A 27,886-nucleotide genomic window follows, 5' to 3' on the forward strand; every position below is an offset into this window, starting at 1 on the left:
CAAAGTGGAAGCCACGAAATGGTAGGCCGCGTAAAATGACAGAGCAGGGTCAGCGCATGCTGAAGCACACAGTGTGCAGAAGTCCCCAACTGTCTGCAGAGTCAATAGCTAAAGACCTCCAAACTTCATGTGGCCTTTAGATTAGCACAACAACAGTGCATAGAGAGCTTCATGGAATGGGTTTCCATGGCCGAGCAGCTGCATCCAAGCCTTACATCACCAAGTGCAACGCAAAACATCGGATGCAATGGTGTAAAGTACACCACCACTGGACTCTAGGGCAGTGGAGACATGTTCTCTGGAGTGACAAATCACACTTCCCTGTCTGACAATCTGATGGACGAGTCTGGGTTTGGTGGTTGCTTGGAGAATGGTACTTGCCTGACTGCATTGTGCCAAGTGTAAAGTTTGGTGGAGGGGGAATTATGGTGTGGGTTGTTTTTCAGGGGTTGGGCTTGGCACCCTAGTTCCAGTGAAGGGAACTCTTAAGGTGTCAACATACCAAGACATTTTGGACAATTTCATGCTCCCAACTTTGTGGGAATAGTTGGGGGATGGCCCCTTCCTGTTCCAACATGACTGTGCAGCAGTGCACAAAGCAAGGTCCATCAAGACACGGATGAGCGAGTTTGAGGTGGAGGAACTTGACTGGCTGCACAGAGTCCTGACCTCAACCCGATAGAACACCTTTGGGATGAATTAGAGCGGAGACTGCAAGCCAGGCCTTCTCATCAGACATCAGTGCCTGAACTCACAAATGGAAGAATGGTCAAACATTCCCATAGACACACTCCTAAATCTTGTGTACAGCCTTCCCAGAAGAGTTGAAGCTGTTATAGCTGCAAAGGGTGGGCCAGCTCAGTATTGAACCCTACGGACTAAGACTGGGATGCCATTAAAGTTCATGTGTGTGTACAGGCAGGCATCCCAATACTTTTGACAATATAGTGTATGTATGAATGTGAGTTAGGGACCTTAGATTGTACGCTCCTTGAGGGTTAGGGACTGATGTGAATGTACAATATATATGTAAAGCGCTGTGTAAATGGACGGCGATATGAAAGCATTTGTAATAAATAAAATAAACATCAGAAAATGCTGATTCCCGTGTGCAATGGGCCTAACAGGATTTGAGAGGAAATCTCTCCAACAGTGACATAACAGAGAGAACTTTTATCAGACCCTACAGCAGCTTTTCATCGCTATGTTCCAAGTGAAAATATCTCCTTCGCTTCCTCTCCTGGTAACAAGTAACAGGGCCCTAGGCGAGTGAATATCTTCTCTGTGGGGTTACAGAGAGCAATGAACACGTGATAAAAGATCTCGTATCCCATGCCCTATAGAGAATATAGTAGACCCCCTACTACGGTAGAAACTAACTTTGCCCACAATCAAAATGGCCTCCCCGGCGTCTGTGAGCTGTACGTATGTGGCGCTGCCAGGTCTCTGTGTTCGGAAGTGCCCGGATGTGAGCGTGTCTCAGGCCGGCCGCCGTAGACTCGTTACGTGGCATTAGCAGCTCGTTCCCCGGCTGCCCGGAGAGGTGACGCCTCTTTCAGACTGAGGCCCAGACTTGGAAACAACACTCCCGGCGTGCGCTCGCTCCTTTCCTCGCCATGTTCACCATATCAGAGCTCGTCGCCCTGGTCGCCTTCTTCTCCGCCACCGCCTCAGGTTACTTCGTCAGCATCGACGCTCACGCAGAAGAGTGCTACTACGAGCATGTGACGTCCGGCACCAAGATGGGCCTGATCTTCGAGGTGGCCGAGGGGGGCTTCCTGGACATCGACGTGGAGGTGAGAGGCTGACCGGCTGCTCTGTGCCAGGAGTACACATGTCTGCTAGGGGCCCTCACCGCTCTGTGACCATAGGGGGGGGGGCTAACCTGCACCGAGTCATCAGGCTGCAGGAGTTCATTCACCTGTCTTCTCCTCTGCACTGGGTGTGCTGCCATTGTTTATTCCACATACATGTTAAGGGCCATGGATCTGAGAGGTCAGGGCTGATGACAGAGGCTGGGGATTGGTGGGGGGCACCTGTCATCCAAGATGTCCACAGATCAATGGAAGCCATCTCTGTGTACAGCTGTCAATAAGCCCATACACCCCTGGTGCCCAACCTGCATCCCCTTGGTATATGATGTGCGGCCCAACCTGCAGTCCAAGGGCCACAAGCAGCCCCTTGGTATATGATGTGCGGCCCAACCTGCATTCCAAGGGCCACAAGCAGCCCCTTGGTATATGATGTGCGGCCCAACCTGCAGCCCAAGGGCCACAAGAAGCCCCTTGGTATATGATGTGCGGCCCAACCTGCAGCCCCTTGGTATATGATGTGTGGCCCAACCTGCAGCCCCTTGGTATATGATGTGTGGCCCAACCTGCAGCCCCTTGGTATATGATGTGTGGCCCAACCTGCAGCCCCTTGGTATATGATGTGTGGCCCAACCTGCATCCCCTTGGTATATGATGTGCGGCCCAACCTGCAGTCCAAGGGCCACAAGCAGCCCCTTGGTATATGATGTGCGGCCCAACCTGCATTCCAAGGGCCACAAGCAGCCCCTTGGTATATGATGTGCGGCCCAACCTGCAGCCCAAGGGCCACAAGAAGCCCCTTGGTATATGATGTGCGGCCCAACCTGCAGCCCCTTGGTATATGATGTGTGGCCCAACCTGCAGCCCCTTGGTATATGATGTGTGGCCCAACCTGCAGCCCCTTGGTATATGATGTGTGGCCCAACCTGCAGCCCCTTGGTATATGATGTGTGGCCCAACCTGCAGCCCCTTGGTATATGATGTGCGGCCCAACCTGCAGCCCAAGGGCCACAAGCAGCCCCTTGGTATATGATGTGCGGCCCAACCTGCAGCCCAAGGGCCACAAGAAGCCCCTTGGTATATGATGTGCGGCCCAACCTGCAGCCCAAGGGCCACAAGAAGCCCCTTGGTATATGATGTGCGGCCCAACCTGCAGCCCCTTGGTATATGATGTGTGGCCCAACCTGCAGCCCAAGGGCCACAAGCAGCCCCTTGGTATATGATGTGTGGCCCTTGGACCTCCCCAGTCTGTAGTGGGAACATTGATCAGGGTAATAGCATTGATCTCTACCAGCCTCATGTTCCCAGTTTCATATTATCTTCTGCAGCATATCCCCAACCAAAATGTAGCTTTTCCACACTCTCCGACCCTCATTTCCTCTGTAAGGTCTGCAGTTTCTGACAGGCCTCTCAAGCATTACATACACTACATTACCAAAAGTATTGGGACTCCTCCCTTTACGAACTTTAATGGCATCCCAGTCTTAGTCCGTAGGGTTTAACCATTTGCCGCCCGCCCTATGGCCGATTGGCGGCCGGCAAATGTCATCAGCGTTCCGGGTGGAAGCCATATGGCGTCCTTTCGGGCATGTGCAGATTGCGCTCATGCAGAGCCACGCAGCGGTGCGAAATCTCACCGGCCATGTACCTCGGACATGGCCGGTGACAGATCTGAGTATCGGCCCCCCGTTGCAGGTACCATGTGACCTGCTGTGACCAATCACAGCAGGTCACATGACAGTTGTATACAATGGATGGCTTCATTCATGCCATCCATTGTATACTAGTGTCTAGCTGTGAATGGTCACAGCTAATCACATGACATGTCATGTGATTAGATGGGGCCATATCACAGCTAAGCACAAAAAAAAAAAACCCTGAATGAATCGATGTCATTCAGGTAAATGCTTGCTTATAGCAAAGTAATTCTTTGCTATAAGCAAATTGTGTGAAAAAAAAAATACTGATCACTTCTTCCCCAAAGTAGTACAATGTTACTATGGTAACAGGTAACATTGTACTACTTTGGTCATAGTGAAAAAAAAATCTTTAAAAAAATAAAAAATGTAAAAAATAATAATAAAAATATATATATATATATTTTTTCATACTGTCACCAGTCAGTGTCCCTGATCACCGCCGTGCCAGTTATATGATGACGCTGTACTGCACTGGTGACAATATGTAAAAAAGAAATAGTGAAACTAATTTTTTTAATTTTCCGAAAAATTATGACCAAAAAAATACAACTTCAAAAAACTCGCCATGCCTCTTATGAAGTACGTCGGACTGTCTACTTTGCAAAAAGGGGTCATTTGGGGGATATCTATACTGTTCTTACATTCTTGGACCTCAAGAAATTAGATTGGCCGTCAGTACTTCAGGATTGATCAATATTCAGATCTATACCATAGTTTGTGAACTCTATAAGGTTCCTACAAACTAAAAAATACATCCTAATTTGGGTTATTTTCACCAAAGACATGTAGCAGAATACATCTTGGCCTAAATTTATGAAGAACAATTATTTATTTGCAAACTTTTATAACAGAAACAAAGAAAAACGTGTGTTTTTTTCAAAATTTTTGTTTTTTTTTGTTAATTTAGCAAAAAATAAAAACCCCAGCAGTGATTAAATACCACCAAAAGAAAGCTCTAGTTGTGTGAAGAAAATAACATTTTAGTTTGGGTACAGTGTTGTATGACCACGCAATTGTCATTCAAAGTGTGACAGTGCTGAAATCTGGCCTGGGCAGGAAGGTGTAAAATTGCCCGGTATTGAATTGGTTAATATTGAGTTGGCCCACCCTTTGCAGCTATAACAGCTTCAACTCTTCTGGGAAGGCTGTCCACAAGGTTTAGGAGTGTGCCTATGGGAATGTTTGACCATTCTTCCATTTGTGAGGTCAGGCACTGATGTCGGATGAGAAGGCCTGGCTCGCAGTCTCCACTCTAATTCATCCCAAAGGTGTTCTATCGGGTTAAGGTCAGGACTCTGTGCAGCCAGTCAAGTTCCTCCACCCCAAACTCACTCATCCATGTCTTTATGGACCTTGCTTTGTGCACTGGTGGGCAGTCATGTTGGAACAGGAAGGGGCCATCCCCAAACTGTTCCCACAAAGTTGTGAGTGTGAAATTGTCCAAGAGTTCTTTTCACTGGAACTAAGGGGCCAAGCCCAACCCCTGAAAAACAACCCCACATTATAATCCCCACCAAAGTTTACACTTGGCATAATGTCAGGGAAGTACCATCTCCTGGCAACCACCAAACCCAGACACATCCATCGGATTGTCACACCAAAAAGCATGATTGGTCACTCCAGAGAGTACGCCTCTACTGCTCTAGAGTTCAGTGGTGGCATGCTTTACACCACTGCATCCGACACTTTGCATTGCACTTGGTGATGTAAGACTTGGATGCAGCTTCTTAGCCATGGAAACCCATTCCATGAAGCTCTCTACACACTGTTGTGCTAATCTAAAGGCCACAAGAAGTTTGGAGGTCTTTATCTATTGACTCTGCAGACAGTTGGCGACTTCTGTACACTGGGCGCTGCAGCATGTGCTGATCCCGCTCTGTCATTTTACGTGGCCTACCACTTCATGGCTGAGTTGCTGTTGTTCCCAGTTTCTTCAATTTTATTATAATACCACTAACAGTTGACCGTGGAATATTTAGTAGCAAGAAAATTTCCCGGATGGACTTATTGCACAGGTGGCAACCTATCACGGTACCACACTTGAATTCACTGAGCTCCTGAGAGCGACCCATTCTTTCACAAATGTTTGTAGTAGCAGTCTGCATGCCTAGGTGCTTGATTTTATACACCTGTGACCATGGAGGTAATTGGAACACCTGAATCCAATGATTTAGAGGGGTGTCCCAATACTTTTGACAATATACTGTATATTAAACATTGTGTGACCCTTTAAAGATGTCAGGGGCCACGTTTGATGCCCCCTTTGGCTCAGAGGTTGACAGCCGCTGCCAAACGCTATACAAACGGTATAGTCTCGTTTAAGTCTACCATCAATTATTTAATGCAAGGCCCTGCGTGATCTGATTCACATGCAATGGATTGTTTAGGAGACCTTACAATGATCACCATTTATTTATGTAAAACCTTTATCCAAAAAGGGGAAAAATGATTGCTGTAAGGAAGGTCATAAATGATTTGATTTTTTTTTTCCTTCCACCGGGGTTGGGAAGTAAGTCACTCAATCCCTCCAATGGAGCTGTTGGGTTCTCCTGGTGGGGAGCCTTCCTGGCCAGCAGAAAACAATGATTACTGCCATAGCTGCTGTCAGTAATCACATATAAAATATTTGACTGGCTGGTTGTACACAAGACAATCCATAGATTGAATTGGGTACAACCAGCCTGCCCGTACATGGATCGAATCCCAGTCGAATCCTGCTGAACTGGCCAAAATCCAGCCAAAATTTGACCGGCTTAAAGCAAGGCTCCAGTTTCTCGACAAAAAAAAAAGTCAGCCGCTACAAAAACTTTTAACCACTTGCTCTCCAGAGGATTTACCCCCCCCCCCCCCTTCCTGACCAGGTCATTTTTTGCCATCAGGCGCTGTGTTAATTTAACTGACAATTGTGCGGTCATGGAACGCTGCACCCAAATGAAATTTACGTCCTTTTTTTCCCCACAAATAGAGCTTTTTTTCGGTGGTATTTGATCGTCTGTACATTTTTTATTGTTTGCGCTATAAACAAAAAAAGACCGACAATTGTGAGAAAAAAAAAATCAGTATTTTTGACTTTTTGCTATTAAAAATGTCCAGTAAAAAAAAATTCAAAAAAACAAATTTCGGCGTAAATTTAGGCCAAAATGTATTCTAATGTATATGATCACCAGGTGCTAGCGAGTAATCACCGGCCTGGACCCGGTGATTGAAAGCCGAGGCTGCGAATGGCTGCGTGGGTAGGGCGCATACCCGGAACTGCAAAATCACGTATATGTACCACCCTATAGCAGTATTTCTGCTCTAGGGCGGCACGAAAGTGGTTAAAAAACAGCCACCTGTCCTTAGATCCAGCAGTGTCCGCACCTCAGCCGTGTTCACCGGATGAGGTTTGACCAATCTATGACCGACTTAAATGCTTATAGAGTGTGTGAAGGAGTTCAGCTACAATTCATTAGTGTATCAAAATCTGCAGGTATATCTAACACTCCCTTCCCCCTGACTGACAATGCTGCTGCCCAAAGGTGCTCCCTGTGCCCCTTCATCCAGAGTGGAGGCACTCTAATACAGGAGGTGGGTTACTGGCCAGATCACCATGGGAAAACAGAGGGAGAAAAATGCCTAAAAAAAATTGGGCCATCACATCTAATAATTGGCAAGCTACAATATATTACCATTTTGGGCTTAATACCACTTTGAGCACAAAATTCTGCAACAAATATGCCAATAATGCATTTTTCATGCGCTCCCATTAAAGCCTATGGGTGAAAAAACATGCTATGCTGCACCAAAGGAAGCACATACACCTCTGCAAAACAGTAGACACAGAAGAATTCCTACTAGTGTGAATGAGGCCCTAGGGGCCCATCTGTACTTGCTGGGGGTTGGTGCTGAGACTCCTGCAGCTGTCACATAGACCTTGACACTGCTCACTTCTAGTCCAGAATAGAAGTAGGTGGCAGTCTTTATGGTGTCCTAAGTATGAGTCTAGTTTGTAATAGGCAGGTGATTTTTAGATGCAAATATTTCCTACACTCCCTGCTTGATTTATTTATTATAAGCAATTATATTGCGCTGGCCAATTACACAGTGCATTACGTACCAAGTCCCTGCCCTCAGGGAGCGTGCAATCTCTCACATGAATATTAGGGCCAATTAAAGCAGAGTTCCACTCCAAAGTGTAAGCTGCGCTTATTTGCCTCCTCCCCCTCCTCCACTGCCATATTTGGCACCTTTTGCGGGTACTTGGTTTTGACAGGTACCCGCTCCCACTTCCGCCTCAGTTCGCCGCGGCGAAGTGAGCCGGAAGTTTAGTCCCTTCCTCCCTCCCGCAGTCTCCTGGGAACTTTCACAGGTGCCAGGAGACTGCTGGACCAATCGGGAAGTGCAGCATGACTTGGGCATGCGCAGTTGGCACCAGGCTGTGAAGCTGCAAGCTGTCACAGCCTGGTGTCCACAGTTGAGATGCCGGGGAGAAGGGACAGTGCGGGTGAGCACATCGCTGGACTCTGGGACAGTTAAGTGTGTGTTTATCAAACAGTTTTTGTATTTTTGTACAGCTGGAATTCCGCTTTAACCTACCAGCAGGTCTTTGGAGTGTGGGAAGAAGCTGGAGTACTTGGAGGAAACCCATGCAGGCACAGGGAGAACATGCAAACTCCATACAGATAGTGTCCAGGCTGAGAATAAAACCAGGGACCCCAATGCCACAAGATGTAAATGCTAACTACTAAGCCACTAGATAAGATCTGAGACTTGTTTGCTTTACACTTTTATCATTTACCTTTGATGCTATTTGGACTAAATCTTAGGTCTCCAGGGAGAGAAATGTTATAGAAATATAAAAGGATGTTTGCTGTCAGAGCCCAATTGCATTTTCTCAAACATGAGCAAGTTCAGGATATCCCCTTGGCTACTCTTTATCTGCATCTACCCACCCTTCTGTCTGTCTCTATAGACAGTGAATTAGTCTGTACTTGGGCAGTAACTTAATGGGGTGGTTACTATGTCTGCCACTGTTCACTTCCATTCTACTTCCTCTTACATTTACACTGATGATTTAGGCTGGTGCAAATTGTAGTGGCAGGAATTTTCTGATTGTTGCTGCAGCTTTGAGTGGCTAGATGCGGCTGTTGGCCCTGTTTATTATAATGACAGGTTGCTGGCGGCCACAGGTATTCGTGTCTGCGTATAGCCAACAATCACATGGGGTGATTGCTGCTGGATGCTCTCAAAGCCAGGTATTCACTGACTCTGCAGAGAGCCGTGAACAGCTGTGGCAGCCTGTGACCTGTCATCATAGTGAATAGGGCTAGCAGCTGCAACTAGCCGCTCAGAGCTGCAGCAGGAATCAAAAGATTCCTGCCGCTACAGTTCACACCAGCCTAAATTGGTGTTTATAATCGTTTGCGTTTAGAAGTGTTTCATGCCCAGATGCTGTCCAGAGCCTTTTTTCATCATCAGAAATGCATGCAAAGCGGTTTTCATATATTCAAGTGGACCTAGCACACCAGCGCAGTCCGTTCCAGGTTTTATGTGAAGGAAAGAATGGTAGAACGTGCTGCATTATGCTCATGATGGGATCCATAGTGAATACAACCAGAAAAAAAAATCTCAACATATACTGCTGTCTCTGCTTCTGCTCTCTCTATTCCGCTCAAAATGTCTGAAATAGGTAATTTTTTACATTCTGGGCATTTTGGAAGGCCTCCTGAGGTTATCTTTTAAAAACGCATATAATCGCGGTATGTAAATGCGGCTAAACTGACGTTTTTTAACCTACGTTTTCCAGCAGTCAGTTTCCATCGTTCAGAAGAGTTTTCCAAATGCCCCTTAGTATTGTGTTTTTTTTTTTTTTTTTTTCTTCAGATGTGTGTGTACTGTGTATTATGGTTACCTAATATGTGCTATCAATATATGCATTTAGGCAGGGCTCGACAAATCCCAGGCGCCAGGTTGCCATGGTGACGAGAGTTTGCATCCTGGCACCTGGGTTCACACACTGCCTCCCATTGCCTTCATTGCCAAAATGCGTCCCATTGACTTCAATGCCAAAGCTCCTGCCAATAGCAGTCTTATGTGAACATTTATCTCTACATGCCACTATACTCTTAACAATTGTGAGTTTGGAACGCACAGATACACAGGACCCTTTTCATAATGGCACTAAAAACACATGTGGATCGCATCTGTGTGAACCACCTCAATAGGAACACATAATATCTAGCCTGTCACACGAATCCTGAGTTTAAAAACGGATCCAGGGCATTTTGGGATCATGGCAGAATTGCTGTGGTCGCAAAACGCGGGGTCAGGTGCCATTATTTTCAATGGTACCTAAAAAGTGGTGTGGTTTTTCTGTGGTTGTTGCACGGCAAATCACATCACATGAAGCTTGACACCCAAAGTTTGCCTTGCCCCAGGCGCTGACAACCTATGCTACGCTAAAAAACTGGCTCCTAACCTTTTTAGCTGGCTCCTAGATTCAAAGTAAATTTGTCAAGCCCTGCAATTAGGGTATGTGAAAGTATGACTTTGATCACACTATTGTAATCAGAGCAAATACAGGGGAGGGATAACTGCACAACTGCACTTACTTGAAAAAACTGTTCTTCACGCGAGGACAGATCACCTGCAGCCACTATACTCAGTGTGAACCGGTAATATTAGAAATCTTAAAGCATAGCATCTCTGCACAATGCACCCAAGACAGTATTAAACACAAAAACAAACATTTATTGTATTGTAGCTTACCATTTCTTAGATGTGGTGGCTGTGTTGATTTTCAATCTTTCTTCTATTTTCATTTGGTGATCCAGCCAATAAGTCTGTTTTTCAACAGAACAAGCTCTAACCATTTAACACTGACAGGGTTGCTTATAACGATCAACTTCTAACTGGATAAAAAATCTTGGCTGGAGTTTGGCTTTAATTTAATGTATTTAAACCTGTTAGTACATTGAACACTGCCCTTCCCCCATATTAACAATGCTGCTGTCCAGAGGGGCCCCCTCTGGGGTGTTAATGTAATTGTACGATAGTTTAATACATTTCCCTTTCTTTCCTGTACTCTGTATTGCCTGTATATTAAAGCGATTCTAAAGGTTAATTTTTTTTTTTCTTAAATAACAAACATGTTTATACTTGCCTAATGTGTGCAGTGGTTTTGCAGAGTGCAGCCTGGATCCTCCTCCTCTTGGGTCCCTGCAGGCTCTCCTGTCGGGTGCCCCCACAGCAAGCAGCTTGCTATGGGGGCACCCACTACTCCGTGTATCACAGACACACGGAGCCGTGGATTGGCCCCACCCCTCCCTCCTCATTTGCTGACTGGCTGTGATTGACAAGAGCAGGAGCCAGACATCCGAGGCTGTCATTCACATCGCTGGATTGCGATGATGCTCAGGTAAGTATTGAATGGACTGGGGGCACTACTGCATAGAATGCATGAAGCCTTTACAACCACTTTAACCCCTTCATCTCCCTTACCCTGCACATTAAACCCCCCCCCCCCCCCCCCCCCATCTCCATCATCCTGCTGTGACCTGTATATTAACCCCTTCACCTCATTCTCTCTGTGTGACCTATACATTAAATGTATCCAGTGCACTATTACCAAGTTGTTTTAAGAACTTCAATACCAGCATGTTTCTTCAATTTAAAAAAATTGCGGCAAAAGGACCATGTATTGCAATTGAGGTTTTAAGCGTAAACGCCCTGACGTGTGCATTTACATTCATACGTGTGTATATGTGGGGGATGTTATGTGCTTGGGTGTAATTTGATTATTTTGCAATTAAAAAAATAAATATATAAATTTTACTTAACTTTGTAACCATGTCCTGTTTGTGATTATTTTTAGGTGACAGGTTCTCTTCAGTGAGACATACAGGGTGTAAAAGACCCTGCATGTCTCCTCTGGCCTCCACTTAATGTATTGTAATGCAGACCGCATTGCAATACATTGCTTCTTGGCTGTGCTAGCTGAGAAAGTGACAATGGTGACCCAGAAGTGGTGGTGACCCAGAAATGATGTCACACACTTTGCCCTCCGGGTCACAGAAAGAAGGAGAGCGGATGTGTGTCCGCTCTCCCCTCCATCCGACATGACGCTCCCTGTGCCCACAGATGGCCAAGTGGGGCCCGGATACATGGTGGGAGTGCGCGGGGTGCACAGTTAGTGGCTGTGGAAGCAATCGGTGGCAGCGCAGCTGCCTGACTGCTTCCACCTGACAGGCAGGAGTCTGCCTATCAGTTTTATTCACAATCCCGGGGGCTGCAGCCACCAGATTGTGTATAGAAAACCCCCGCTGTCAGGTCTATACGACATGTGGACCTGTTGACAAAAGGGTTAATGTATTGTTTTGGACAAAAAATACCTTCAGCCCTGGTTCACACATGTGTTTTGTGATGCATTTTGAGCTTTGACTCATGACAAGTGAAATTGAATGTGTTCCTATGGAGGGTGTTCAGTTGGGTATGTTGTAGCTGTAGTGCGGTTTTTAAAATGGTCCTGTGCGAGTGTGCGATCGAAATTCTCAGTCTATAAAGTTAAATGACAACTATTAGATTGCAGTGCTCTTTTCAGTGTATTTCCCTAACCAGTGTAGGAGAGGGGGGGGGAGAGAGAGAGAGACTCTCTGGGGAAAAAAAACTATGGACAAGGTAGATCCCAAAAATGCAGCTGTTTTTAGAATCACATTAAAACCACATTGCTGTTCAAACAGAAATGCATGTGACTTGCACCGCTGAATCACACTACAAAACTGAACAATTTTACACTGCACATGTGTGAAACCTGGGCTTAAAGGTTTCTAAAGCTGTAAAGTCATCTGCTTGAAGCCTCCTGTGATCAAGCATTTAAACCATGAAGAAAGAGACGTTATGCGCAGATAGCCGGGTAGGGCCGTTATGCGCAGGTGGACGGGTAGGGCCGTTATGCGCAGGTGGACGGGTAGGGCCGTTATGCGCAGGTGGACGGGTAGGGCCGTTATGCGCAGGTGGACGGGTAGGGCCGTTATGCGCAGGTGGACGGGTAGGGCCGTTATGCGCAGGTGGACGGGTAGGGCCGTTATGCGCAGGTGGACGGGTAGGGCCGTTATGCGCAGGTGGACGGGTAGGGCCGTTATGCGCAGGTGGACGGGTAGGGCCGTTATGCGCAGGTGGACGGGTAGGGCCGTTATGCGCAGGTGGACGGGTAGGGCCGTTATGCGCAGGTGGACGGGTTGAGACATGCGTAGGTAGATATATGAACTGTTTTGCTATATGCTCAACACCTTTTGAGCAAGTATTAGTGGCTACAACAGCCACCCTGGGGTGCCGTGAGGTTTCCTCAGGGGTGCCTTGGCAAAATTTCTAAACATTGCCCAAAACTTGTATACAAGCCAGCGGTTGCAACGAGCCAGCCTTTTAGTTGCACAAAGCCACAGGTTTTTATTGAGCACCATTATGACCTTCTAGCCGCTGGCGTTCTGACAACCAATGACATCATCAGTTGATAAGGAGGATGTCAGCTGCCTGCACAGAATCCTAGTTTAACCCTCCCCTGCCCCTCTCCATCAGTGCTGGGGTCACATTAGCTCAGTGATGGAGAAAAACTGAGAGAGAAGAGAAACATGGTATACTAGTCAGTACTAGTGTTCAAATGTGTATTTGCTTTGGAAGAATAAATCACCTCTAATGTTGGGTGTCCTACATGTGTGGATGTTGCTGTGTTATATAAAACTATTAGAATAGTTTTTAAAATTTTAGAATGGGGTGCCTCCAGACTGTCCATAATTTTAAAGGATGCCTTAGGACTGTCCATAATTTTAAGGATGCGTTGACTGAAAAAGGTTGAGAAACACTGGTCTACAATAGAAAAATTGCACTATGTAGTTGTAGCACTTCTTTCATTCGTTCTTTGCTTGTTACTGTTAGCTGAATATGGAAAGCACCTTTTACTGTGTAATTAAACTGTTGTCATTAGGTAATGATATACTGTAGGTTCAGAAGCTGAAACAGTCCTCTTCAAGTCAAATACGCATTCAGAGCAGGTTGTGGTTAAAAAGAAAGGTGATGTGAGGGTAATAAGTAGTCATAATAAATTGTTATAACAATACAGTGGCAGGAGTTATACATACATTATAGCTTAAAGTGTTACTAAACCCACAACAGTAAAATCAGTCTGTATATGCAGTACAGCATGCTTGTTATACTCACTGTGGAACCTAAGGGGTTAATCGTCTTCATTGTGTAAAAAGGTCATTTGATCCTGTCTTCTCTGCTCCTCCTCGTGCAAATGTCCACGTCTTCTCTCCTGATAAGACAGAGTGAACCGTAGACATTTTGCACATGCTCAGTTTAGTGTGTATTGCTGGAGAGGCATTTTCTTTTCTTGGGAGAGTGCATGAGATCAGCACTGGGCCAATCAGCACTGTCCAGACAGAGGTCAGAAATACTGCATTCTCCTAGAGTAGAAAGAAACCACCTACAAGCTTTAACCAGTGCTCTGCTGAACACTGATAGAAGTCAAAAGACTGCTGTAACTGCTGATGGGAAAATGTATTTAGCAGTTTTTATTTACTAAAATAATTGCATTTCCATGTTCTGTGTACTGTGGAGGAGCAGATAGAGTAATTGTAGGGTCTTGGGTTTAGTAACACTTTAAATAGCATATGATGGACATTCTACTTGCTGACTGGAAGCTTCAGGCTGGTATTATAGAATTTACTGTATAGTTGTGCTTAAATGAAGTCATTCAGCTTGTAGCAGGGTTGGACATGTATGGAGCACTCTTGTTTTTATTAGAAGCATTAGGGTTGCACCAATACTATTTTTTTATTGGCGAGTGCAAGTATCGATACTTGTGCTCAAGTGCTCGCCGGTACAGATTATCGATACCTTTGCTTGTGATTTGCACTGATACAAAATGAATTGCCTCATATTGCTCTGAAAAGAATCGCATATGATTTAGCACATTCCTTTATTCATTTATATTATCTATACCTTTTTTTTTAGGGGTTTTAGGTTTGCTGCTTATTTTGGTATTTAATTTGGTTTGGTGCTTTTCTGATATTCACTGCATGTGACTTGAACAGGAATGCAGGGCAATTGCTGTCCGAATCACATTTGGTTTCTCTGTGGGTGTGGTGCGATTTGTAGCATGATGTGAGCCATGCAAATCACACTACAAACCACATGTGATTCGGACAGGATTCACACTGCTACTTCAGCTGAAGTAGTGCGATTTCATTTCAAATCACATGCGATTCTTTGTGGTGCAATTTAATCCAATTCATTTTATTGGGGCTAAAATGACACTGCAAAGGTATCGGTTTCAGGTATCGGACCATTTGCACAAGTACTCGTACAAATGCTTCGTATCAGCACCAATACTGGTATCAATATTGGTGCAACCCTAATGCTGATCCTTTTATCATACTTACCCTTTGGGCTAATTATCTTGAGGATGAAGGGGATGATTTTCTTTGGCCTGTATAGGTCTGTTAATTGCTATATTCCTTTTTAAAAAAAGTAATTTTGTTGCAGATCACTGGCCCTGACAATAAAAACATTTATAAAGGAGACAGAGAATCGAGCGGGAAGTACACGTTTGCCGCACACATGGATGGAACATACAAATTTTGCTTCAGCAACAGAATGTCAACAATGACTCCGAAGATAGTGATGTTCACTATAGATATAGGTGAAGCTCCGAAGGGCCAGGACATGGAAACTGAAGGTGAGTGTTCTTTCACTGAACCATTGTGAACCATCCACAACGTCTTGTCTGGGTATGTTGCTTTTGAAGATTACACATATTGATGAATATAAGAAGTCAAATCTATAATAGCACTTACAATTAAAACTTTAGTACAAAAAAAACCAACCTCCTGTGTAAACTAGTAGTGCTGACACTTACATGTGTTTCCACATACATATATAGCGATATCTTCTATTAGTGCCGCGCGTATATCTCCATATACTGTACACAATATACTAAGTGCATAAAAAAACATATACTTAAACACTTGTGAATGTTATAATGAACGCAACTTTTAGTCCTTCATATTTAAAATAAATCTGTGCATAAATAATAACTTTGTGCCAGACAGGTGCTCCTTTTTCCTTGTGTCCACATATATTCTTAGATGTGCTCCTCTACCACAGACATACAATTATACTCTCACCTCCTTCTATGACCCAAATTGCATAGGTCAAATCGCACTTTTCCCTTTAACCCAGGTAGGTATAATGTATTGCTAGCTCCACTCTCCTCCTCACTCTGCTGCAGATGATCCTCCGCATATGTAAACAGAAACGCTTGACATAATGTAGTACTCAAATACTGTATAATTTATTAAAATAACAAAGTTTACTCACATTTAAAAGTGTACTGCTGGGACACCACAGTAAAAACGCCTGTCAAATATTAAATGCAGTGCATTCAAGGAAATTCCAAGATGGTGGTTCGTAAACTACCGGTTTTGCGGCTTGATGTCTGATGACGGTGGGCTGATGACGTCAAGCTGCAATACCAGAAGTTTACGAGCCGCCATCTTGGAATTTCCTTGAATGCATTGGATTTAATATTTGACAGGTGTTTTTACTGTGGTGTTCCAGCAAGACACTTTTAAATGTGAGTGCACTTTATTTTAATAAATTTTCAGTATATGAGTACTACACTATGTCAAGCGTTTGTTTACATATGTAGAGGATATGTTGGGTAAAGAAGGAGGCGAGATCATGTGCAGCAGAGTGAGGAGGAGAGTGGAGCTAGCAATACATTATACCTACCTGGGTTAAAGGGAAAGGCACTATTTGACCTATGCAATTTGGGTCATAGGAGGTGAGACTGTATGTCTGTGGTGGAGGAGCACATCTAAGAATTTGTGTACACAAGGGGAAAAGAGCACATGTCTGGCACAAAGTTGTTTGTTTATGCATGGATATTATCACATATGAAGGACTAAAGTTGTGGTTTAAGTATATGTTTTTTGATGCACTTAGTAGATTGTGTATAGTATATGGAGATATACGCGTGGCACTAATATAAGATATCTCAAATCTATAATAGCATTTATTACCAATTTACGGATTCTCCAGCTCGGAAATTTGCATGTCAAACCACAAAAAAGGCAAATATTTTAATTTCTAAATTGCAGGGTTTTTCCTTCCCATCTTCTGGACAGGTCTATTTACTTCCTGTGCTGTCCTAGCTCCTCCACCCCTTCCTTCAGCTCCCTACATAACCTTTTATGTAGTCGCTGGGTGAAGAGTCAAGGTGAATACTGTAGTGTGTAACTTGTGTGACAATTCTGAGTCTGCATAGGCTGTGACATTACATCCAGTATGGCAGTACCCAGCAGCAGTACCAGGGCTTTTGGATGTCTACACATTGTAGGTTTGTGCAGGTAAATACTATGGCAACTGCACATATAATCTTTTATAGAAAGATTGTTGAGATGAATGGTGTGGTGACAGGATCTCTTTAACTTATGGTTTACATCTACGCAGTTTTCCCACAGCTGCATTTGCTCTTGCACAGCAGCCCACTTATTTGATGGGCTTCTGTACCCACTGAAAACACAAAATATCCCTATCTCTTTTCAGAAAACGCAGCTGCAGGGAAACCACGTAGTGCAGTTTCCAGAGTGTGGGGGTGCTGTTAGGTGTAATGGTACCCCCACGCATCTCCTAAACTGCATTGCTTTTTTTTTTCTGCACGCAGCCTGCACTAATGTGAACCTAAGCTAAAGAAATACATACAATACAGTTTTCTGTAAATATACAGTGTTTGTAGTTCATTATCACAGTGTATGTTCATCTTGAAGTAAAAACCTCCAGGTTTATTTATACAATCAACAGCCAGAGGGGTGGATTTGGTAGCTATTCCGCAAAGCTGTCAATTGTGGAGAAAAACTATAAGTAGCATCTGATTACTTTTTAGTCCTCGTATCCCTTTTTACTTTTAGTCTAGTTTTTATTTGTTTTCCCCCTTCCATCAATCCTTGTATATGTAGGAGCAGTAGATGGTGGTATTCATGGATCCACCCTATTTATCCAACACCTGAAATAGTGCATCACTACAATACATTGTTCAAATGAAAACCATGTCTCGGCTAGCTCCATCCTAACCTTTTACCTTCAGTCCTCAGAGTTTGGGGGACATGATGAGTTTATTTCTTTCTGACCCTAAAGTTTACTGGACAGTCATAATCTGTTATTTTTATACAGTAAATATTCACTGAATGAAATGGGAAGCTGTGTACAAGGTCTGGTAACATCTAATTTCATACAAAGTATTTAAAGTAGTTTGAGTTAAAGCGGTCTTAAACTTAAAAGCAAACATTTTGTTATTTTGCAGCTAGCTAATTCTTAGATCTAATGGCTGCAATAGTTTCTTTTTTAGGGTTTCTTTCAATTGCTTTCCCCTGGTGATCTGGCCAGTAAGTCTGAAAACAGATCGGCACCGATCATCAGGGCGCTGTTGATCGGGGCCCCCCGTCATTGCTGCCCAGCAGAGCCCCCCGTCATTGCTGCCCAGCAGTGCCCCCCGTCAGTGCCCTTCAGTGCAGCCTCATCAATGCACATCAGTGAAGGAGAAAAATTACCGGTTTGCAAAATTTTATAATAGAAACAAAGAGAAACTTTTTTTTTTTTTTTTTTGGTTTTTCAAATTTTTTGCTTTTTATTTTTTTAGTTTATAGTGCAAAAAATAAAACACCCAGTGGCGATTACCACCAAAAGAAAGCTTTATATGTGTGAAAAAAATTTCATATGGGTACAATGTTGCATGACCGCGCAATTTTTATTGAAAGTGCGACAGTGCTTAAAGCTGAAAATTGGACTGGGCAGGATGGGGGTATAAGTGCCCAGTAGGCAAGTGGTATAAAAAAAAAAAATCATGGCCGTGCGGGGCTCTGCCTGCCTGGCCCCGTCCATCCATTTACAGTGTTCTGTGAGTGGGAAGGCTACAAGTCCCAACAGCCTTTTTAGCTGACGGCTTGTAATCCTCAAACTACCACGGCGCTGGTGAGTGCTCTGGTAGCTCTGTGAATCTGCCTGCCCATACAATGTACGAGCACACAGATACACCAACAGGTCTGTAGGAGTTCTGCAATGCTTTACAGGCTCCCAAAACAAAAAATTGTAAAAAAAAAAGAAAAAAAAAAAGTTAAGTGCATTTACTCTTTGTTAAAAGGTGAACTTAGCCTTAAAGTTGAACTGCACTGCATCTTAACACCACAAACCAAAAATCTGCCCTTGGCTCAGGCATAGGCTGAGCTGAGAACCCTCCCTCTTCTCCTGAAGACTGCTGGGATGTATGACATCATTTTGCCTAGGCAGGAAACCAGGAAGCAACTGAAGAAATGTTAAAATAAAAAGTTTAAAACAAGTTAATTTGATATACTTTACTATCTATTTACTAATTCTAGCAGCATAAGGATTAAAAATAGTCCATGTTGATTGAGAGAGTGACGTTCCACTTGAAACGCTATTCATGATCCACAATACAGACACATTAGACTGTCTTATTTTCTACATTTATTAGCCACTTTGATTTGTTCTCCTTTCTTTACAACCCTCTTAGGTGGTGGAGATACTTGGGACGGTAGGTTTTATGCAGGGTAAAGGTTTTCTGTTGCATTGTATAAAGTTTAATATTCTGTCCGGTTTTCTAGCACTCACCTGTTTTGGCATGGCAATGATATGGATTAATGCAATGTTGGATGAAGCAGTTTGGTTACTTAAAACCCTAACCTTCTAGCTTGTGAAGTGCTGCGGTGTTACAAAGAGATGGCATGCAAATTGATGTGTGTTTTCTCAGACATTGCTTAAAAAATAATATTCAAAATAAAATTTACAGCTCAGCTGATTTTTGTTTTTGCATGCATTTTATAGCAGGAGTTTTACTTTCCGGAGAGTGCTGGCTCGACCCACTCAAGCCTTTACACTCCAGAAAATTCTATTCTAGTATGAGGGTACACACTAAAAACAACAAAAGGTGAATTTAGCCTTGTGCTCCCCACATATTCTGGATAATGTACTGGGGGGTGGGGCGATGAAAGGTAAAGGCTGCACAGCTAGTGCAAATCTACCTTCTAGAATCTTCAAGAGCTGGCAGGATACTGAACCTGTCAGCTTTCACCCCTGCCCTTTGTACTGCTTAGAGGTTTACATAGGGGTCTATTTATAAATAGGCTGCTGTGCAAATTTTTCAGCATTTACACAGATGTTGCACATAATCCTCATGTTTATAATATGTGCGAAATGTTATTTTCTATCTATTTATGATCATCGGCTCCATCTAGTGGCCATAATGTGGTATATTCCTGAAGTACCACAGTTAGGAAAATACCACATTTTGGCCACTAGATGGCGCTGACAGTTATAGGAAATACATAGAAAACTGTTCACAAATGCTATTATTATTATACAGCACTTTACAACATGAGGGCAAACAGTACAGTTTCAATACAGGAGAAATCAGAGGACCCTGCTCATTAGCAATCTAAAAGAGGAGGGTCAAGTGATACAAAACATAACTGTGGGGGATGAACTGATGGAGAAAATACATGTACAGTTGTTAGGTGGAGGCAGGATAGAAGTTTTCAGGGATCGCCTAAAAGTGGACAGAGTAGGAAATAGTCGGGCAGGTTGGGGTAGGGAATTCCATAGGATGGGAGAGGCTCGGGAGAAGTCCCAGAGGCAAACAAGGGAGCAGGTGACAAGGGAATTTTGAATTTAATTTGTTGGGTGAGTGGCAGCCAGTGCAGGGATTGGCAGAGAGGGGTGGCAGACACTGAACAGTTATTGAGGTGGATGAGCCCAGCAGCAGCATTCTTGATGGACTGGAGAGCGGATAGCCCATGTAAAGATAAGCCAGTGAGGAGGGAGTTGCAGTAGTCGAGGCGAGAGAGAACCTGGGAGTGAATTAGGAGCTCTGTGGTGTCATGGTTAGGAAGGGAAGGGATGTATTTTGGAGATGTTGCAGAGGTTGAAATGGTGAGCTTTGGAAAGTCAGGCCAAAAGCAGAGTTCAGAGTGAAGGATTACACCTAGCACCCTGGCATGTGGGAACGGGTTGAAGGTTGTGTCATTGATCTTGACAGAGAAGTCAGGGGAAGGGGCACTAAGTGCTCTATTTTGGACAGATTGAGTTTGAGGACGTGCTGTGACATCCAGGCTGCTATGTTGGTCAGTAAGTTAGTGATGCGTGAGGAGACTGATGAGGTGAGCTGAGGGGTTGAGAGAGAAATTTTGGTATCGTCAGCGTAGAAATGATACTGAAGCCATGGAAGGCTATTAGCTGACACAGGGAGGTGTAGATGGAGAATAGCAGAGGTCCAAGAACAGAACCTTGGGGGACCCCGAGGGAAAAACAAAGAGGAGAGGAGGAAGTAGAATTGTAAGATATTATGGGGATTTTATTGCGATGTTTGGCAGATGTTGGGACATTTGCACAGAGAATTATCGACCTCTAAATGTACTATAAAATTAATCAGTATCGCCTGCATCACTTAGACTTTGTAAAAATGCTGCAATGTAATGAATTTTTGCTTGTGGGTTTTGGGAACACGTGTTATGTTCCTTCTATATTTATTATTTTGCTGTTAAAGAGAGTCCATTCTAACAACTACAGCTAGGAATGCTTACATTCTCTCAAATTATGAATATATACTGTACAGAGACATTCTGGTATTGGATAGAGTGAAATATATGTACAGTATGTCTGACTTTTCACTGTGAATCAATGTGTAATCATTTTAATGCAGCCCATCAGAACAAGCTGGAAGAGATGATCAATGAACTTGCAGTGGCCATGACAGCTGTAAAGCATGAGCAAGAATACATGGAAGTGCGGGAAAGAATACACAGAGCAAGTGAGTTATATTAAAGATTATAGAATACATACATAATAGATACATAAACAAATAATTAAGTATACTGACTCCTGTAATGACTGGATTGATTTTTGTACATAAAGCTACTAAAAAAATAAATACATATAACATTACTAATAATTGAACGTGAATATACAACACATAATTTCAGTCATGAATTTAGTGAAACGTGCCAGAAAAAGAATTAAGTTAAAGTTGTGTACATAAATCATTAAAGTATATGTAAACCTTCGCATTGTAGAACAACCCATTCAGTTTAAAATATAAATAAAAGGCAAAAGATTTGGGTATACATATAAAAACATAAGTGATAAGTTATAAGTGATCACATACCCTCTATTCTTAGCTGCATGAGAGCTGGGGGAGAAGAAACGGCAACACACTGGTCTTTCCAGTGAATGGCTGTGCGGGGGGGGGGGGGGATGTTTGTCAGCACAAGTGTGATCATTGGAGGAGAGCAGGCTGAGTTACTGCAAAGCCTGAACACTGACTGTGGTGTGCTCTGGTGTAATGTGGTCAGTTTTTAATAGGAAAGCAGAGGGACTGGCAGGAACACCAGGGATTTCACCCAAAGAAAGCAATACAACGAGAACAGGATACTTATTCTTACAAGTACATACTACAGTAGTCTAGTACCAGCAATATGAAATGTTGGGTTTATTCTTTAGATCAGTTTATTCTTTGACAAAAAATTAAAATCTTTGATTTAGTTCCAAATCTATTGAAAATGTATATCTGAAGCAAAGATTCAGTTGCTTTTTTTACAAATGGGTGTTTATAATGGTTTTTCGGATTTTTAGTTATAGCTAATCGGCAACAATAAAAGTGTGTTGTAATGGTTCTGAATGTGGTAAAGACCTTGCTTACATGCACATATGCGTATACACATGTGAAATTCTTATTCATTACTGGTATTGCAATGTGCATGTGCACAAACATGTACACTGCTCAAAAAAATTAAAGGAACACTTTTGTAATCAGAGTATAGCATCAAGTCAATTAAACTCCTGGGATATTGATCTGGTCAGTTGAGTAGCAGAGGGGGCTGTTAATCAGTTTCAGCTGCTTTGATGTTAATAAAATAAACAGGTGCACTAGATGGGCAACAATGAGACGACCCCCAAAACAGGAATGGTTTTACAGGTCGAGGCCACTGACATTTTTTTTCCCCTACTCGCCTTTTCTGACTGTTTTTCAATAGTTTTGCATCCGGCTAGGGCAGTGTTTCTCAACTCCAGTCCTCATGGACCCCCAACAGGTCATGTTTTCAGGATTTCCCTCAGATGAAACAGCTGGGGTAATTACTAAGGCAGTGAAACTGATCAAATCACCTGTGCAAAATAATGGAAATCCTGAAAACATGACCTTTTGGGGTTCCATGAGGACTGGAGTTGAGAAACACTGGGCTAGGGTCAGTGTCACTACTGGTAGCATGAGGTGATACCTGGACCCTACAGAGATTGCAGTCCAACTCCTCCAGGATGGCACATCAATACGTGCCTGTGCCAGAAGGTTTGCTGTGTCTCCCAGCACAGTCTCAAGAGCATGGAGGAGATTCCAGGAGACAAGCAGTTACTCTAGGAGAGCTGGACAGGGCCGTAGAAGGTCCTTAACCCATCAGCAGGACTGGTATCTGCTCCTTTGTACAAGGAGGAACAGGATGAGTACTGCCAGAGTCCTTCAAAAAGACCTTCAGCAGGCCACTGGTGTGAATGTCTCTTACCAAACAATCAGAAACAGACTTCATGAGGGTGGCTTGTGGGCTCGACGTCCTCTAATGGGCCCTGTGCTCCCTGCCCGGCACCATAGAGCTAGATTGGCATTTGCCATTGAACACCAGAATTGGCAGGTCCGCCACTGGTACCCTGTGCTTTTCATAGATGAGAGCAGATTTACCCTGAGCACATGTGACAGACGTGAAAGGGTCTGGAGAAGCCATGGAGAACGTTATGCTGCCTGCAACATTGTTCAGCATGACCGTTTTGGTGGTGAGTCAGTGATAGTCTGGGGAGGCATATCCATGGAGGGACACACAGACCTCTACAGGCTAGACAACGGCACCCTGACTGCCATTAGGTATCGGGATGTAATCCTTGAACCCTTTGTCAGACCCTACGCTGGTGCAGTGGGTCCTGGGTTCCTCCCGCTGCACGACAATGCCTGGCTTCGTGTGGCGACAGTATGCAGGCAGTTCCTGGAGGATGAATTGAATGACTCCCATGCTCATCTGACCTAAATCCAAAGGAACACCTCTAGGATAGCATGTTTCAGTCCATCCGATGCCACCAGGTTGCACTTCAGACTGTCCAGGAGCTCAGTGATGCCCTGGTCCACATCTGGGAGGAAATACCCCAGGACACCATCTGTTGTCAGAGCATGCCCTGACGTTGTACGTGGGGGCCATACAAACTATTGAGTACCATTTTGAGTTGCTGCAGTCGCCTAATCCATTTTGCTGAAATTTCATTGCATCATTTTTTCACTTTGATTTTCGGGGGGTGTCTTTGAATTCAGTCCTCTGTAGGTTGACAATTTTATTTCCATCAAACGATGGGGCATCTTTACTTTCCTAACACATTACGCATATCAGTCCATATCCGTATAGATATCCAGCATGATCTTTTTTCCCCATTGAGATCTGCAGTGTTTTTCAAAGTGTTCCTTTAAATTTTTTTGAGTAGTGTATGAACACACATGCACGTAAATTACTGCACTCAAATGTAAAATGTTCTGTTTTTGTTTTACGGCTCTGTACTGATGATAGTATTACTGATCCTTTTACAGCTGTGTACAATGTTCCCTAGATTATAACGCATCTATATTCAGATCAGTAAAAAACTTTTACTGCTGTGTGCAAGAGGTATTAATGTTAAGGTTTAGTAGGGTAGGGCTTACTTTTTTAAATACTGGTTTTCATATGGACAAGGAATTTAAACTCCAGCCTTCAAGACCCATAGAGGGGGCAGTTGGTCAGAGATTTTGCTTGCAGACCCAAAATATGTGCCACAATTTCCCAGTTCCCAGTTCTAACAAAGTTAAGAAGCATTTGGGAAAACTGTGTACGATACATCAGCGGTATATTTAGATCTGTTGATTATGGCATATTTCATTTACTCTTAGGACTTTCAAAGCAACATGCTTTTTTCTGCCTTGTATTTGACCATGTCTATGAGTTCATGATCTCTTTGAATTAAGTAAAAACATAGTGATAGACTTTTAGGGGTCCTTTCATCTCCGCTAACCCACAAATCAGACTGGACTGTCCACATATCTGGAATATAGGTAGTGGGGAGGGGAGGTTTTTGTTTTTTTTTTGTTTTTTAGTTTAGCACCACTTTAAAGTGGCTGTGGAGGCAGAAGGGTTTTTCTTTTCATGCATTCAGGTAAAAAAACCTGTGTGCTGCTCCCCCCTTAGAGCCCGCTCTGAATCCAGCAATGTACGTGAGGGCCTCGTCTCTCCTGGGTCTCATTCTCATTGGCTTAGACAGCAGTGGGAGCCATTGGCTTCCACTGCTGTCAATCGCAGCCAATGAGAAGAGTGGGGAGCAGGGCTGAGCCACAGCTTTGTTTCTTATGGATGCATATAGCCAGGCTTGAGAGAGGGCATACACCAGTGCCTCCCTACAAAGCGGCTTGTTATTGGGAGCACTAGTCGAGAGAGAAGCCAGGAGAGCTGGCAGGGGACCTGAGTAGAAGAGGATCAGGGCTGCTCTGTGCAAAACCACTGTATGGAGTAGGTAAGTATGAAAATAGCTAAACCTTTAATACCACTCTAAGGTGAAGGAAATGGTTCTGAACACTAATGGGGTTGTTAATTGTGTGCAGGAAAGACATGACTGCTATCTAAAATTAACTTGGCCTTTACTTTTTCTTTTTTTTTCCCCAACAGTCAATGACAACACAAACAGCAGAGTGGTGCTTTGGTCATTTTTTGAAGCCCTTGTACTGGTAGCTATGACACTGGGACAGATCTATTACCTGAAGAGATTTTTTGAAGTCCGGCGAGTGGTTTAAGCAGCTATTTTGTGGGGATTTTGTTTTGTCCTAACTGATGATCCCAAGCATTTTATTTTTGATCCCAAACTTTGTCCTAACTGATAATCCCAAACTTTGTTTTATTTTTTGTTTTCCCTTCCTGTCATCTTGGTCAGAACAACTTCAGAATTTAGTTTTGCTATGTTTGCTATTGGAAATGCTCATTGTAGCACAAATAAGACACCATGCTGCATATGTTACCTTCAGGAAAAGTCCCCAAGAAAGCAAAAGCATAATAACATTTTTGCAAAGATCACAGAGCACTCTGTATTGTGGTACCGTCCGGATTGGAAGTACATCTAGTTACATTTGTGTTTCTTTACACTTTACTTTTGCAATGATGATGTCTTGTTTTTATGAAGACTGCGAACCAAAGCGGTTCATTAATAAGATGGCTGTGAATAAGCCACACAGGTTTAACCTGCAATAGTTGTATCCAGCAAATGAAAACTTCTTTAATCCTTTTGATCAAATTGCCTCCTCTGTTGTGCATTGTCTTGCCGTTTCTAATAATTCATTACCTAATATGTTCTGCCTACAGGAAAGTCTCATGCTTCTTTGGAAAATAGCCTGTTCAAAATCTGGTGGCAAAAGTGGGTTTCTAGAAAACCAGTTAACTACTGTTTAATCCTTTTATTGTAAGAAAAGACTGGGCATGTCTGTAGACTTTTCTGATGAGGATGTGGTTAATATTGTATAGCTGTGTCATCTTGCTGCCTTGTGTCCATCTGCTATGCAAATAAGATTGTAAAGCAGTACTGAACATTCGGTGTTTCTCTGCACCATGAGCATGCTCAGCTGTCTTCAGTGACCATAATGTTGCCGTGATGAACCATGATAGTGTGCTGAGAGATGAGAAGTGTATACTGTATTTTAAAAAGTGCCACCACCGTATAGGAGGATATGCTGCAGCTAAAACTTAGCAACTTCTTCTGACTATAACATACTACTGGCAGGTTTTAGTTTTACGAAGGAGTTCATAGCCCAATAATCCAAAGGAATCTCTTTGAAAACAAGCATCTAAACAACCATACTCTTCCTGGGCGGTGACAGTCCAGTTTCACCTTTACTGCACTAGAGCTAGTGATCATCACAATTTTGGAATTTGAAAAGGCATCATAAGTAAGGAATCACTTTAAAGGATGTGTTTACCCGTGGAACATGTTTCACCCGTAATTATTCCCGTCACCCGTGGCAGCAGGCAGGGCATTTCTCCTTGCACGCGCTGTCATAATTTAAAAACCACGTAGCCATGCAGGGCTCCACCCACATGGCCATGTTTTTCATTCACAGAGTACTGTGAATGAATGAACTACAAGTACAGTAGCCTGCTGCGGCCAACAACGTTTAGTTCTAAATGAACTATGAGGGCGCAGGTGAGTGTTTTCATGGTTCGTTGATTCTTCCTGCAATTCAGTAACACGGTATGGGCAGACAGGTGTACTGAGTGTCTGCAGGATCCTGGCAGTGTCTGCCCCTGTGATCTGCTGACCTTGGGTGCAATGACTTTAAAGGCTGTAGAGCAGGGGTGGACAACTGTGGCCCTCCAGCTGTTTTAGAACTACAACTCCCATGAGGCATTGCAAAACTGACAGTTACAAGCATGACTCCCAAAGGCAGAGGCATGATGGGACTTGTAGTTCAACAGCTGGAGGGCCACAGTTGCCCACTCCTGCTGTAGAGTTAAAAACGAATAAATTTTTTTAACCTGCATAAAGATATGCATTTATTATGCTTCTTATAAAAGGTGAACTTAGCCTTTAAATCCACACATTACATTTCCCAATGCAGAATTCAGAGGTTGGTAATCATTTCTAGCATATTAAAAAAAAAATGCAGGAAAGGTTCTCTTGAAATTTTAAGATTTGGATGGTATGTTATACCTGTGAATATTACAGCTTGCACTGTTATCGCATGTTATTTAAAAAAAAAAAAAATTAAGAAAAAAAAACTGAGCAGCCTGCTGACTTGAGATGGCCATACATTGAGGCCAGTAGGAGTATGATCCAAATCGTGGTGCATTCGTGCAAAATGTTGCCTTTATAGGACAGAATGTAGATTGTTGATTCTAGTTGAACAGAGACATGTTGGTGCCACACAATGGGGGACTTTCTCACAATTTGCACTGATGTGGATGTGCATGTTGGCAAAAAAGTAGGTCTGATCATTCAGTAACTATTTCCTTTGTGCATGGCCAGCTTTATTATATTTGGTTTCACTCTAGTCATTAAATATTTGAAAAACATTTTAAAGCAGGAGAGAAATTACAATGTTCTTTGAGGCTTTAAAAATAAAACATCTGTTATTATTTTAAAGCCATTCTTCCCATTTTTCTTCTTTGGCACATATGCCTGTCTGCAGCTGTTTAGTTTTAGATGAAAAGTGGTATATTTTGTTAAACTATTTTTCATCTGTTTGTTGTTTGTAAATGCATTAAAATAAATGCTTCTGGTGTTGGTGCA

General features: G+C 43.3%; 1 protein-coding gene across 2 annotated transcripts; it reads left to right on the plus strand.

Moving 5' to 3' along the window:
* Window positions 1–1,472: 1,472 nt before the first annotated feature.
* TMED2 (transmembrane p24 trafficking protein 2) lies at window positions 1,473–27,886 on the plus strand. Of its 2 annotated transcripts, XM_089662021.1 has the most exons (5): window positions 1,473–1,796; window positions 15,032–15,224; window positions 19,077–19,097; window positions 21,261–21,368; window positions 25,279–27,886. In XM_089662021.1, exons 1-5 carry the CDS (start codon window positions 1,617–1,619, stop codon window positions 25,401–25,403), a joined length of 627 nt encoding a protein of 208 aa, XP_089518147.1. In that variant the 5' UTR covers window positions 1,473–1,616; the 3' UTR covers window positions 25,404–27,886. The 2 variants fall into 2 exon arrangements, with proteins under 2 accessions (XP_089518147.1, XP_089518148.1); XM_089662022.1 differs by lacking the exon at window positions 19,077–19,097 and having other exon boundaries at window positions 1,475–1,796.

The sequence above is a fragment of the Staurois parvus genome, unplaced genomic scaffold (genome assembly GCF_062004578.1).
Source record: "Staurois parvus isolate SC_StPar_1 unplaced genomic scaffold, SC_StPar_1.0 ptg001418l, whole genome shotgun sequence".
NCBI lineage: Eukaryota > Metazoa > Chordata > Amphibia > Anura > Ranidae > Staurois > Staurois parvus.